The 16,003-nt window shown below is 39.2% G+C and overlaps 1 protein-coding gene across 1 annotated transcript; it reads right to left on the reverse strand.

Moving 5' to 3' along the window:
* Positions 1 to 626: 626 nt before the first annotated feature.
* LOC127160509 (piggyBac transposable element-derived protein 2) lies at positions 627 to 2,486 on the reverse strand. Its single transcript, XM_051103146.1, has 2 exons — positions 1,670 to 2,486; positions 627 to 1,621 (listed from the first exon to the last, which is right to left on the reverse strand). Exons 1-2 carry the CDS (start codon positions 2,484 to 2,486, stop codon positions 627 to 629), a joined length of 1,812 nt encoding a protein of 603 aa, XP_050959103.1.
* Positions 2,487 to 16,003: the final 13,517 nt, after the last annotated feature.

Here is a 16,003-nt window from a genome sequence, read left to right on the forward strand (position 1 = left end):
TTTTCAGCAACATCTCTTGACATTTCCATCTTGACACACTCTTCGAACAGTAGTGGCCAATGTCCCAACATTTCAGCAACATCATGTGAAATTGTGCAACAGCACAAGTTCTTCCTGAACAAGAAAACCCCCCATGTCTGGTGGTATACTGCAAAACATTCTTGGTTTGCATTCAAGCAAAGGAAAACATTGCATTTTTGCACTTTTGGTCAGCAGTCTTCAGCAACATCATGTGAAGTGGTGCAACAGCACGACTGCTTCCTGAACATGAGAACCCCCTCTTATTTCTGGTGGAAGGCTGCAAAGCAGTCTTGGTTTGCGTTCAAGCACAGGAAAACATTACATTTTTGGCATTTCCATCTTGACACAGCCCTCGGACAGTAGTTGCATTTTTGCACTTTTGGTCAGCAGTCTTCAGCAACATCATGTGAAGTGGTGCAACAGCACGACTGCTTCCTGAACATGAGAACCCCCTCTTATTTCTGGTGGAAGGCTGCAAAGCAGTCTGCAAAGCAGAAAACATTCCATTTTTGGCATTTCCATCTTCACAGCCCACAGGAAAACATTTTTGCATTTTTGGCATTTCCATCTTGACAGCACGACTGCCCTGAACATGGAACCCCCTCTTATTTCTGGTGGAAGGCTGCAAAGCAGTCTTGGTTTGCGTTCAAGCACAGGAAAACATTGCATTTTTGGCATTTCCATCTTGACACACCCCTCGGACAGTAGTTGCACCGCCCCCTCTTGTCACAGTGTAGTGGCCAATGTCCCAAGCTGTCATATCGCACATCTGGTTGTGGTTTTGGGAGAGAGGCTCTTGGGGTGTAGTGTTTCTTTGGTGGTGGTGGAGAGCTGGAGAATGGTCGACCAACTTTGGATGCAGGCTTTTTCACCTGGCTCAAGCTATGAGCAACTGCCAGGCGGAACCGTTTGAGAGGCATTGCTTTCTCATTAAGTAGGCCACAGTCCCTCTTGTACACTAGCCAGGAGTTTGCAATGGACAGATCAAGGATGTATCCAAAGAGGGGAATGTACCATCTCCTTGACTTGGCTGGGGTCTTGTACAAGTGTACCAGCATGTCAGAAAGATCAATCCCACCCATATGCTGATTGTAAGCAGGAATGAGTGATGGACACGGGACAGTGATCTTCTGCTTGGACTCTTTGCACCACCGTTTGACAGTCGAAAGAGGCATGATCCCACTGGCATTGCTCAAAAGGTTGACGCATTTGTTGTCACACCATTTTACTGCAATCACCCCTTCAGCAGACCTGTAGTCATAAGACCCACGCCCTCTCTTAATCAGCTCTTTATCTGTCATCAGAGGAGCTCCACCAGTGCGGTTTGGTCGGACGGTGCCAATGCACTTGACACCCAAGGAGGTTTGCAGGGTCTGGACCAATTTAAAGCTTGTAAAAAAGTTGTCAAAGAAGACAACAGAAAGACGTGGCTGTTGTATAGTTTTGCATAGTGTTGTCACCACTTTGGCTCCTAAGGGTAGCATCTGCTCCTCCTCACTGAGGGCGACATTGAAGAATGTGGATGCCCCTTGATACAGCAGCAGGTCATGGATGATGCCAGATGAACTGGCTCTGTAGAAGACTTTAAAGCCCCACTTATCTGGTTTATTGCCAATATATTGGCAGAGGGTGCCAGCTCTTTATAGACCTTTATATCCTATCATGACCTCATCCACACTGTGCTTGTAAGTGGATGGTATCAGGAGACACTGCTTGCGAAGCATCTCAAAGAGTGGACGAATTTTATAAAATCGATCTGGATTTTCACTGCACTGCTGATTGTCATTGAAATGAATATAACGGCGTAACAGCTGGAATCTCTTCCTTGGCATGATATCAGCTATCACACTGAAGCGAGACTCATGGTGCCAGTAATCCTCCAGTGATGGAAAATTGAAAACACCCATAAAGAGTAGCATGGCAAGAAAGTCCTCAATCTCTTCTGGACTGGTCTTGATTGGATCCCCCAGCTCCTGGGCAGAGTACAGGTTGGTTTGATGAGCAACATGCTGAATCATCTCATCAGTGAAGAGCATTTTAAAGTATTGGAAGGGTGACTGTACAACCACAGGAGGTTCAAATCTTGATTCTGTGACCTGGAATTCCTCAATGTCTTCATGCTTCCAGATTTTTCTTGTGCCATTGTGTGGGCCCGAGGGGGGACTTGAGGGGGAACTGAGAGTATCCTCTGGCTCCTGCAAGGAAACTGTTTTTAGAGTGTGTTTTCCTTTTCTTCTTTTCTTACATGGAAGCTCTGTAGAGGATGTGCTTTTTGAGGGGGCATCATCTTCATCCAGGGACTCAAAAGAACTGTCACCAGCTGCCTCATCTCGGATGGGGTGATAATCAGGATCCTCTATTGGGTCATCAACATCACTGAAATCAGCATCAGATTCTTGGGGGTTTTCTGGTACAAGGGCCTGAAGAGTGCGCATTCTTTTACCATAGAAACTGTTGACATCCATCTAGTAATTGTAAAAAACAAACAAACAAAAAAAAAAACAACAAACAAATAAATAACAATCTTAAAATGTTAATGTTAATACACCAGTATTTGTCATTTAAGAAGTATCTGCAACTGATCATTATGTTTTTCAAACATTAATTCTATGATTTCATTATATTTACTTAAAAAATATCCAAAAGTGGCAAAAAAAAGACATACTTAAGAAATGATCTAAGTATATTCATGAGGAAATAACAATAGCTGTGTCATATTCATAACTATGAATGATCAGAAGTTTATATTTATCAGCAAATAGTCCATTCTAACTGCAGAAATGGATGATTTGAAAACATTAGCTTAGCATTTCTACCTTTACCATAAAGTGACAAATCAACCGTTTGGTTGAGCACATTTTTGAAAAATTATTGAAAACATACTGAAGCTTTTTTAATGGCAACAAGCAACATAATTTTGTAAAGTTAGGGCTCCTACAGTGTAATATGTCAAAAAAATATGCTTACCTTGCAAATTTTCACCAAAAACAGTTCACATGGCAGGAGTGATTTCTTTGATTCTGACATCCATGAGAGAAGAAGTGTTGTCACAAGTACCATTAAAAAATAAATAAATAATAAAAAAAAAATCTTACAAATCAGCCAAAAAGAATACTTCAATACTCACTGTTCTTGAAAGAGGTTGGATGCACTCCCTCTCCCAGTATGTGAAATGCTGCCTAATGAGCATTCTGTGCCTCCAGTTGCATTTTAGTTAATGCAATTTACACTACAGTTGTCAAGGCACACACAACTTCACATCCATCAGGTCGAAACAGACTACAGTTGGGCTCTAATGCAAAGTGTCCTTCTTGCTTTCAACAAAAAGAACATCACCACCTATCTGGACAGAGTGTATGTAATTTGCATAGGGGAAAGAAAATGGTAGGAAATAAGACCTTACACTGTGCAGCATATCTGCTCTGGCCATGTTTTAAAAGATTAAAGTTAGACTAGACAGGCAGTTGCTAGGAAAACCAGTGATCATAGCCTGAGAGACTTTATCACATTTGGATTTGCAAGACTATAAAAATAGTTTCCTCAGTGAATTTCCGAACACCTTAAGAGCATTATGCACAATCTTGTCTACTCCTAAAGGCACAAAAACTGTCAAAGAAAACCTGCATTTCATGGAATGCCTCATTTTAAAAACCCAAGAGGAACCATTGGAACACAGTGCTGGAAGACTCAAAAAAGGTTTAATGTGGTGAGGAAACAAGGGACCGTAAGTCATTTGTGGGCAGATCAGCATTCACTGCATTTTTTGATCAGCTGTTGGAAGACGTCACAAAGCAGTCAGCAAATGAGATGGACTCAAATGAGGACAACCTATACTTCTGCCTGGGCATTATTGACTTCCTCTTTCAGAATTATCTTTCCATTAACCTGTGGAGTGGTTTACTCTTAGTAAATTTAAAGAGGTATGCCTCAGATGAGGAAAATGGATCCACATTATGTTATTGTGGCGATTCTAAGAACCCCTGACAAGAAACTGGAGTATCTGGTGCATCACAAGGATTTTCTCTGATAAACTCTTTGATGATTTCCTGGTTTTAACGAGTCCCTTCCTCAGAAATACGCAATGGGCACAGACTGGTTAGCTAGCTCAGTGTGTTGTGAATCACTAAACCTCCTATAGTGCGTGTGCAGAAACGTCACATCCCTCATCTCAGTCGCATGTGCTCTGGTTGTATTGTTTACAATATTGCTTATGAATTTGAGCCCGAATGAGACTGTAAGTGAAAAAGGATCGCGCAGAACTTGTGCAAGCATGGCTCTTACAGGACCTTTCAGAATGGTATGTTTCTTTATTTGTTGTTGTTTGAAACTTTTAGATACACTGTTATTTGTAAATGCTACTGCTTATGTTAGCTTCTAATAATATAAAGATATATGTAAAATATGTATTAAAAAAAAAAAAAAAGTGTATAACTGCAACACAGTTCAATGTCTGGGTTGTAAATGGAAGTAACTCATTGTAATCCCTATGAGCCATTTTTGTGGGCATTAAACTGCCATAATTTTAAAAGACAGCATCTCAGTTTGCACTGAACTTTCAGCGTTGTAACTTTGCAGATATTGCTTTTCTCAAACAGCAACATTACACACTAACTAACGTTTAAAAAAGTGAAATCACAATCAACCACCTTTTTAAAATGGTCTGTTGCTATTCCGCTATTCTGTCCGAACTTTTGTAATGAAGGTATATTATACAAAATCATACTACATTTTAATGTGTATCTTAAAATGTATTTCTTTTATTTTTAAAAAGTAGGGAATACTTTAAAATGTGAAGAAACCAGCATGGAAAAGAGGATTGGATGGAAGTCAAATGGAAACCTGGCAAAATCTATCACAGTCTGAAGCAGATTTCACAAGCTATGGTGTTTTGTTAACAATTATTTTATTGAATAGTCATTTCAGAATGGTACAAAACATTATTTTAGACTGTAGTCATACATGCAATTTGGGGAAGATGACACATGCATATAGAAGCATTTTAAAGGGGACAGATAGAGTCTATGTAGTAATTTCCTGTGGATCATTTGGGGCCGGTTGCACCAGCTGGACGTACACCCGGTTGTAAGACTAGGCTGGACGTAAAATGCGCTTTAAGTCGTTAGACCCAAAGAATTTATACCCGTTGCATCATCTCGGCGTAGTGCTACTTCTAAGACTAAATCTTAAGCCTAGTCAAAGGTAGCCGTAAAGTGAAAAGTCACGATTTGCTTGGACATAATTCATTTTTAATTAATTAATAACTGTAACGTTTATGGTCTTTTCGGGCAGGATAATGTGGCCTATAAACAATTATTATGGGGGAAGGGTCAAGCAACACAAGCAATCAACGCACAAACTTACGTTGATTGCTTGTGTTGCTTGACCCTAAAAAACAATGAACAAAGAAACAATGGCTAACACTGCATTAACGGCACAAATTCTCTCAAAGACAACAAGAGACAAATCTACTTTACCATGCTGATAACGGTATATAACTGTCTTAAAGTATTCCCTTAATATTTCTATTCGACATCTTACTTGGACAGTAATGCTTGGAAATACTTAACGTCTTTAATTCCTCTCATCATTTGCAGCGTTCCTGCCATCCAATAATCGCAGTAAGTTTTGTGCTTACTTTTTAAAAAAGAAATAAAGTATCAGCTTTCAAATTCTGTCAATTCTATCACAAACTCTACAATTTCTAAATGTGGTTTTTCAGCCAGAGAAAGTGTCACGAATCTGGTCGGTGTCCCGTTGTCCACTCACCACCAGAGGTCACTCTCGCTTCACCTACACACTCTGACTGTTACTTTGCATCTCGGACTGCATCTCCCATTCTCCACCGCTCTGATTGCGTCAGCCCCCGTGACCAATCAGGCGTTCTATAAAAACCCCGGTCCTCCCCAGTGCACTTCATGGATTGTTGGATTGTTGAATCGTTGAATTATTGTATTGTTGTATTCCTAGTTCCTGCTCCAAGTTCCTGGTTTTTGATCTCCCGCCTGGTTTTCTCGTTTACGTCTGTCTAGCCGCCTGCCTTGTGGATTATCGCTCTGGTTTTTCGGATTATTCTCTTCGTCTGCCTGTTACACCCCTGTCTGCTCCTGTCTCGACCCTGCCTGCTCGACCCTGTATCTGTCTTGTTTGTTTAAATAAAGCTCGCACATGGATCCGCTCGCCTCTCGTCATTCACTCCCCGTAACAGAAAGACATCAGTAGGCTAAAATGCACAATTGTCACGTAAATTCGCATTTACCTCAGGAAAGACATTCATTGTACATAAACTACAAAAAAAAAAAAAAAAAAAAAAAAAAACTCTAGAGAGAAGCATTGTTCATTATACTTTACTTAACCTGTTGCCGTTATTTTAGTGGTAGTCTGAAGAAATATGTCATGGGAATGTGCAGGGAGACCTCAGATACAAAACCGCGGACATGTTAGGAAATATTTAGTTAATGAAATTATTTTGCGGTGGCTTCACTTATGATGTCTTGAGCAATTCAGTTTTATATTAGTAGTTGTAGCCATTGCAGCGTGGGTGTCGTCTGTTGTGAATTTTTTCTTAGAGACCAGGAGACGTTTTTGGATATCTTGAAGCAGAAGTTTCTCTTTATTCAGATACTCGCTGCTCTGCACTGCAGTCTTCAAAAAGTGGTCTTCTCAAAGCTCAGCACAGCAGAGTATATAGGTTTGAAGGGGGAGGAGTACATAGAGGTGGGAATCAATCTAAACAAAGCATGCAAATGTGGTACAGGAAAACAGCTCATTTAAAGATTTTTCCCAGCCTTGATCTATTTAGCATACAAGTGTCATTCAAATTCATAGGTGCTTAAACAAAAGGCACAGTTGTACCTTGAGCTTAGAATTCACACTTAACTTGGGAAAACCTGCCAGATGCTCAGGAACTGCATAAAGACAAAAGGTTACTGTCTCAGGGCCTGGGCTGCCTGCTCTTAGACTGTCACAATATACATAACTTTTTCAGTTCAGTTGTTATATTGGAACCTATAACAAATATGCATAGGATCAGCATATTTTAAACAGATTCTTAAATTTGTAATCCTTCAGTCCCCCCTTTGAGAGTTCTAATAACTCTCACATAATTCAAATTTAAACCTCCATAAATCCATTCTATAGCCTATGTTTGTTAACATTAAGCCCCATCTTCCATTCATGTAACTTGAAATAGTTACAGGCACATATATCTTATTCTGTGTCTTGTCCTAGATTTAATTAGGTGTAATAGTTCTTTTCAGAACCATAACTGTTGACACATACGACATGGATGGTAGCATGTCGTACAAGCTACATGTTGACACAGAAAACCATGTAGCGTAAGAGTGGAAGTCCTGACGTCCATGGTGCCTGAATAGCTGTGTAGTCTAGCTGTGTAGTTTTCTGTAGTCCATTTCCCACGTAGATTCACTTAGATGACTCTTTGTCCTCATGAATCTTGTTCATGGATGTCTGAGGTGATGCTTTACTCCAGGATGCTGCTTTTGAAGACATCATGGCATGTACACATACCTGCAACACAAGAAAACAGAGAAACAGCAGACCAGCAGTATTCATGCATAGACATTTTAGACTTCTGTTGATCGTATAGTGGTTTTAAGTCTAGTGATCGTATAGTGGTTTTAAGTCTGGTGATCGTATAATGTTTTGTTGACCTAGTCTTAAGTCATTTGACACCTATGGACCAGTGAGGTGGGGACAAACTGATGAGGGGAAAAACCTATGAGGAAATCTTCACCACAGGGTTGGCCCCCGAGGCCTGTTGCACTTCGGTTCTTCCCTGGGCTCCTCACTGGCCTGTGTGTCCTAGTCTGTCCCTGTAGTTAGTGTGCAAATTTAACTGTGCAATCACTCTATCCTCTGATGAAACATCAGTCATAGCAAACATCATAACCCACAGAGGATAGGTGAGTGACTGGAGTGTGCTGTAGTATTGTTTTTGGCTGTGAGTGTCCTTAACCAGAGTCCCCCAGTGGGAATAAATCAACTTCCTTTTGTTCTATTTACAAAGAATCTTTTCATCTTTGTTGTAGATTATTGGGGTAATTAAGAACTCACAGCCTTAACAGTTAGCACCTCAGCAAGCTGCCCCACGAGTTTGGTGTAGTGGGGAGGGTCTGCTTCAGAGTTGCAAGCAGACTGAGTAAGAGCTGATTTACACTGTTCATTTCTCTTACATACTTTTTGTTTTTCCTACACTCTTTCATCCAGTGTCCAGGTTTACCACAGTAATGACAACTGGCCTCCCTCTTAGGACATTTTCGTTTCTGTTGGTTCTTTGTGTTGACCTGAAAGGATGCTGCTGCAATCTTTACTCTTGCTTTAACATCAGAGTCTCTTTCCCAAATAGCTAACATGTCTAGGTTACTTCTGAGAGTTTTGTTAGACCAAGTTAGATCTAGGAATGTCAAGGCTTTTCTGTACTCAGCTACAAGGCCATCTGACCAGATGCGGACTAAGGGTCCCTTGTCATCTAGCACACTTTCAGAATTATCAACTATTCCACTGTAAGTTACAGCTGTCTGGCAGAACCTTTCACTGTATTCATTCACAGTTTCTTCTTTCCTTTGCACACAGTTAGTGATTCTGGACCAGTCTATTTTGGGTCCCACGAGATTCTTTAGAATTTTCGAAACACCTTCTCTCAAATCTGCTTTACTGGCATGTTGTAGTTCAGAAGTAACAGCAGACTCAAAACTGTTGAATTCAGATTCAGTTAGAATTTGTGACATCAGCTGTGTGACTTCTGCTAACGACATGTCGTAGAGACACATTTTGCTAGTCAATGCTCTTCTAAATTCAGAGAAATTTGTGCGTGCTGAGGGTAAGCTCTGGGAGAGTCTCTCTATATCTTTAGGTCCTAGCGCTGTATGGACTGCTTGTAACTGGAGTCTGGGGGTTGCAGATGGAACAGTTTCAACACCTTCTACCCTACTCTGAGCCCCTTTTCTCACTCCACATACTTCAACTGCATTTACATTTTTATCTCTTAATCCAGTATTGCTATTGTCCTCTAGTCTACACAAAGACTGTAAGTCAGGATAGCTTTCATCTGACTGTTGGTCTTTTGAATTACTTTTGGTTGATGCCTTGTTATGGCCCACCTTTTTAATGAGACAGGACACTCTAGTTTGTAGTTGTTTGTTTTGTTCTTTTACCTTAGCAATACATTGAGCTTGTTCTTGTGCTAAGGATAAGGTAAATTCTCTGTGGCAGCAGATAATGCCTTTAATGTTTTTCTTTCTGATACATGCCCCAAGTACCTTTTTGCATTCTTCAATTGACCATACTTTTTCTGGATCAATACTAAATTTCTTTGTCAAATCCAATCTGACTGACTCTGTCACTATTGAGTCCATGTGCTCTCCTAACAATGATTTGAACTCATTGTCTGTCCATAAAGGGGTAGCTAGTCCACCTTTCTCAGTTGTGGGAATCAACCTAGCGTTCCTTCTCAACATTTTGTAATGTTTTTCTGATACCACAATACACTTCTAACACCTCCCTGGCAAGCAGAGGATAAATTTGTTAACACAGAACAACTGTTGTTAACCTTCTCTGGCAAAGCAGAGGAAAACCTAGTTAATACACATTATGTATTCAACCTTCCCTGGCAAAGCAGAGGATTCCTGAACATAAACTACTAGCACTTTACGCTAATCTTCTCTGCCTGAAACAGAGGATAACAGATATTAGCACGTAATGCTAATCTTCTCTACCTGAATAGAGGTAAACTAGTCTGTTAACCAAACCCTGCAGCTGTTTGTTAACACTTCTCTGGCGGCGCAGAGGATAACCACATGTACTGGTCTGTAGTGGTTCTTTGAATAGAGTAACACTCACCAAATCGTTGTTGAGCTGAAAAAAGTTTCTGGAATTCAGTCTGGAACGATGTCTGGCGAGAAGCTCTATCCGGGTCACGGCACCAAAACTGTTGTGAATTTTTTCTTAGAGACCAGGAGACGTTTTTGGATATCTTGAAGCAGAAGTTTCTCTTTATTCAGATACTCGCTGCTCTGCACTGCAGTCTTCAAAAAGTGGTCTTCTCAAAGCTCAGCACAGCAGAGTATATAGGTTTGAAGGGGGAGGAGTACATAGAGGTGGGAATCAATCTAAACAAAGCATGCAAATGTGGTACAGGAAAACAGCTCATTTAAAGATTTTTCCCAGCCTTGATCTATTTAGCATACAAGTGTCATTCAAATTCATAGGTGCTTAAACAAAAGGCACAGTTGTACCTTGAGCTTAGAATTCACACTTAACTTGGGAAAACCTGCCAGATGCTCAGGAACTGCATAAAGACAAAAGGTTACTGTCTCAGGGCCTGGGCTGCCTGCTCTTAGACTGTCACAATATACATAACTTTTTCAGTTCAGTTGTTATATTGGAACCTATAACAAATATGCATAGGATCAGCATATTTTAAACAGATTCTTAAATTTGTAATCCTTCACGTCTCAGCTATCACTGCGGGAGCATGTGTTTGCGTGGGACGCGCATCATCTACGCCAGGCGTAGTTGCGTCTAGTCATAGTTTTAGCTGGTGCAACAGGTGTAAATATTTATCGCAAAGTTGGACGTGGCGAAGCCCAGTGTAGGGCTTACACCCAGCTTTTTTACGTCTAGCTGGTGCAACCGGCCCCTGATGACTGGGTTTTTTGAGGATGATGCAATTGTCTCCAAAATTTGAGCAGAAAATAAAGTTTGTCTGTCACCACTGATATCCTTAGACCAGACAGTTGTTTTGGGTAATGGTTTGTATGAGTTTTTGAGGAGAAAAGAGTAAATACCTGAAGCAGAAATAACAGAATTATCAGTGGGAAGAATTACTTTCCGCAAGGGCTGTACAGGCAATTGTGCATCCCAGGGGACTCCATATGTACAAAGCGCTGACCTAATGCGAAGATAAATAAAAAAGGAGGTTCCTGGTAAATTGAAAAGAGCCTTAATATCTTGAAATCATAGGCCTTTATCATCATAAATGTCTCCAAAGGAATTTACTTTACATTTAATCCATTGTGGACAGTAAAAAGGGGATTTGCCTAATAAAAAAATATTATAATGGAACTAAAGGTGAATGACAATGCCACCTCAAATTTGGTTCTATCTTTCTGGTCACTGTTCTCCAAGTACAAATAAAATGTGTTATAATAGGGCCAAAACAAAGTTTACATTGTCTAAGTGAGACACCAGCAAAAACCAAATACTTTATATTGTGAGGAGAAACAAGAGATTCTTCAATAGCAAACCATGAGGTTGACGCATTTGGTTTAAACCAGGTTGACAGTGCACGGAGAGTAAAGGAGTCAGTGTGTAATTTAAAATTTGGAAAGGACCATCCCCCATCTGATCTGCTACTCTGTAAAGTTGATAATGTAATTTCTGGGTGTTTACCATTCCAAATATAATGAGATATTACTGACTTATTACTGACTTTTTTTACCAATAGCCAGCAGGTGGGGGTAAAGGAATCATAGAGGAATAGAAATTAACACGCGGAAGGATGTTCATTTTAACAACAGATATTCTTGCATTAGAAGAAAAAAAAAAAGGTAGGAAGATGTGTCCAATTTGCAAGATCTGAGGTGACTCTAGCCAGATTGTTATTCAAATTTTTGAGACAATATCCTGCAGGGATGGACAGATATCTACACCTAAACTTTTTTTTTAATAGAAGAGATATAAATGGACATGTTCATATTTTGTGGAAAAGACCCCATATCTAACATAAGTGGCCCCAAATCAAGTAGAACTTAATTGGTATGCCATCTAGGCCTGGGGATTTTCCCCTTGCTCTTAACTTCGACTGATGATTATAATTCAATAAGAGATAAGGGTCTAGCTAAAAACTCAGAGTCTGATTCTGACAATTGTGGAAGATTAAGAGTAGATAAAAAAAGAAGTATAAGATGTGGGTTCACACGATCGTACGATCAGAAAAAGTGTGTTGGTTTGCTTGTTCTAATGATCGGAGATTGGATTCCAGATCAGAAATTTTCTGACGGTGAATTTTCTGTTGAAAAGAGGCATATAAAATGTAAAAATTCCTTATGAATTTGTCACCTCCTACTATATCCATGGGTCATCTACCGAGCCTTTATTGATGTCAATAAATTCACGTAGTTTACTTCTGAATTGATCACAAAAACACTCTTTTAATAAATTGGTATTAAATTGCCATCTGGGGGCTTGTGAAAGTCACTGGGTAATTGAAAGCTTCAAGAAATTACTGCTATGGTCTGAAATAGAAAGGGTAAAGATGTCGACTTCAAGCAGCATTGAGGTCAAGGAAGTGGAAACAAAAATGTAGTCAATTTGTGAATATGATTTGTGTCTAGCTGAGAAAAATGTGTATGATTTTTTGGAAGGGTTGAATAAACGCCATGCATCTACTAGTGAAAAAGAAGCTATGCATTGGTTAAGTTGTTCAGTAGAAACCATCTGGGAGTAAGAAGAATTGTCACCAGATCTATCAAGGTCATTAGGCATTACATCATTCATATCTGTTCACATTACTATCTCAAAGTCTGTTAGATCAGTGAGATAGGAAGATAATTCAGAAGAAAAAAAAAAGTTGGATCTGGACTACATGGTGTGTAAACTGAGAGAAATGCTATCTTCCTATTCCCAACCACAGTCTTTATAGTTAAGTTATTCTGCCAGCATTATCACCATTTCTGTCTAAAATAGAAATTTAATTTTCTTCTAACAACTATCAATACACCTTTAGTTTTATTGTCAGTCACCACGAAAGAGACCACCTCATAATATTTATTATTGCATCTACGAACATCATCCTTCCGCAATGGATGCAATGTCAACCTTTTTTCGTCGTAATAATTCTAAAAAACATGTATGTTTATGGGGGCCATTTAAACCATTGATACTACAACTTTGTATATTGATGTTAGTCATAACTATCAAACAAATAAGTGGACTGAATAAATAAGACAAAGTAATACCACTGCAAATGAATTATCTCAAGTCTACCATTAACCCATCCCTCCGTCACAGAAAAACCCTTTTACACAGAGAAAACCCACCCCATAGAACTTTTACAGACTGGGGTAGAAACAAACCCCAGGCTGCTGCCCTCCCCAGTCTTAGTCAGTGACAGTAACATGACAGCCTGTACAACACTGTAGAACACTGCTATTAGCCATTCTGTTATATTAAGGATATATTTACCTTTATTTGAATTTGTGTCTAAGTGTGTACTGTATGTAATGTCTGATACATGTGTTGAAAGAAAATAAGTGAAACGACACACTGTATTTAAAAAGAGATTCATTGTTAAATATTGTCAGAACGGCTTTGGACTTGAGCGAGACAGACCACAGAATCAAGACTGTGTGATTGTGTGGTGTTAATTCCTGTCCTGTCTTTAAAGGGGTCATCGGATGCAAAGTTCACTTTTACATGTTGTTTCAACATTAATGTGTGTTGGCAGTGTATGTACAAATCTACCCTATAATAATAAAAATCCATGTAGTGGTTTTTAATTAATCTGTAAAAATAGTATCTCCTTTTTTAAATCGAGCCATTCTCAAATGTGCATCTTACCTCAGATCAGCTGTTGTTTCGATGCCAGAGCAGGGATTTAAGTTAGACAAGAATATCTCAGATTGAGCGATTTGAGGAGTTGTGTTGCTGGATGTAACAATGAACATAGGGGTCATAATTTACTCCCGACATCTCAGCCGCTGAAGATGCAGTGGATTACGTTTGTTTGTGAAGGGAATGCGCCTCCCGATCTACATATGTGACCCTGGACCACAAAACCAGTCTTAAATCGCTGGGGTATATTTGTAGCAATAGCCAAAAATACATTGTATGGGTCAAAATTATTGATTTTTGTTTTATGCCAAAAATCATTAGGATATTAAGTAAAGATTATGTTCCATGAGGATATTTTGTAAAATTCCTACTGTAAATATATCAAAACTTAATTTTTGAGTAGTAACATGCAGTGTTAAGAACTTTATTTGGACAACTTTTAAGGTGATTTTCTCAATATTTTGATTTTTTTGCACCTTCAGATTCCCAATTTTCAAATAGTTGTATCTCAATCAAATATTGTTCTATCATAGAAAACATACATCAATAGAAAGCTTATTTGTTCAGCTTTTAGATGATGTATAAATCTAAATTTGGAAAAATTGACCCTTATGACTGGTTTTGTGGTCCAGAGTCACATATATCCTTCTATGTTCATGTGAATCATTCATGATCCAGCTTCACCTACAGCAGAAGTGAGTATAAGGTTTTTTTTTATGAAATCTCTGCAATCACCTTTCCTTATAACGTGCTAGTTTGCAAGTTTCGTGGCTAAACACGCTAAATGTGGCTAAAGTAAACAATCTCTCAGAGCAGCTCCTCCACAGAGAGTAGAGAGCGAGCAGACCTCATTTGCATTTAAAGGAACAATCCCTCAAAATAGGATGATTTTTGCAGAGCTCATTCTGACAAGGTAAAAAAGGTGTTGTTTTACACAACCATTGAAAAATTTTAACCAAAGCAGTTCTTTGTGATGTGAGACGAAGTCCACTGCATATTTATGACAGATATTATAACAATCTATCGATTAACACACACTTTGTCCTCCGTTTCTCGCTCTGCAAATTGCAGAATGTGCTGAAAGATGGGCTATAGCGCCCCTAAAAATGGCCTAGCAATGCCCATGGTTCCAGCAGCATCTACCTCTGAAAGCAATAATCGCATTTATTGTTTTGTCTGCTTGCTCTGACATGCAAGTAATTTATGATGTATGAAAATTATTATATTCAGTGGCTTCTCCTACTTTTCTTATTGATATTTAGTGCCAGTTTATCAGGAAGTGACAATTTCGTTCCTTTTGACTCTCTGGATGGGAATGGTACGCATTCACAAATGATATGTGATATTTATGATATTTATGTGATATTCCAATTTTGTGCATAATTTCAATTCTCAGCTTTGGATAGAAACCCAGCTTATGGTAGCTCTCTTCTTACACCATTACTATGCAACAGGAGCAGCAACTGGGACAACCTGGAGGCGCAAATAGGAAAACCTGCGAAGGCTAGACCTTTGTCCTTCAAATGCTGCATCGGCCACATTCTTCAAAGGACGCGTCCTTCGAAGGGCGGAATTGGGACGCAGCTATAATAACTGAAAACACGTTATATCAGACCGTTTGACAACTGGGTTATTTTAAATAAATTATTTTCTTAATTATTGCTAAATAATTACTGTTTCAATATTTAATTTTTTCTTGCTTTAAAATGTTTTCAATGTGCATCTACAGTAGTGACTAGGTTGTTCGCCCTGTACACACATTCACCTGTGGGTATACATGTAATGTGTGATCGAAGGAAAGAGAAACAGAGAATCCAGACACATCAAAAGCTTATAACAAAAACACAAAGTACATCCAGGCACAGGCTCAGGCTCAGGCTCAGGGCAAAAGACAAGGCAGTACATGGACATACAAAGCAGCCAGAAAGGAATAACACCAGACAAAGAACCACGGCAAACACAGGGGTCTAAATAGACAGGATAATGAGATAACAATGAGGAGTAGCTAATCAATCAGTCACCAGGGAAACTAACAAGATGGTCAAAGGAACAAGGGAAAACAGGGGTTAAAAATGAAGTGAAAACAGAAACAATGGGGAACAAAAACATTTCAAAATAAGAGTCCATAAAACCAAGACAGGGGAACATAGGATGCATTTGAAATCGCATACTCTCTGAGTAGGTATTAAATTTCAGTAAGTACTTACTCATTGGGTGCTAAAAGAGTAGGTACTGCTTGGCCTCAATGCGTTAAGTATGAATGCGATCTGCCATGTTGACTTAATCTTGTTCTTCTTTTAATTTTTATGGCGGGTTACAATCATGATTTATCAGATGTATACTGCCACCTACCATACCAGAGTATGTAGCACGGATCATGGTCCCATAACTTTGATGTTAACATGTGACC

The sequence above is a fragment of the Labeo rohita genome, unplaced genomic scaffold, assembly GCF_022985175.1.
Source record: "Labeo rohita strain BAU-BD-2019 unplaced genomic scaffold, IGBB_LRoh.1.0 scaffold_370, whole genome shotgun sequence".
NCBI lineage: Eukaryota > Metazoa > Chordata > Actinopteri > Cypriniformes > Cyprinidae > Labeo > Labeo rohita.

Excerpts from the sequence above, each read along its gene's own strand:
- LOC127160509 (XM_051103146.1), bottom strand. The coding sequence starts at position 2,486 with ATGGATGTCAACAGTTTCTATGGTAAAAGAATGCGCACTCTTCAGGCC. Across the intron at positions 1,622-1,669 it reads GGTCATGATAGGATATAAAG|ATAAGTGGGGCTTTAAAGTC; the intron begins GTCTATAAAGAG and ends GCAATAAACCAG.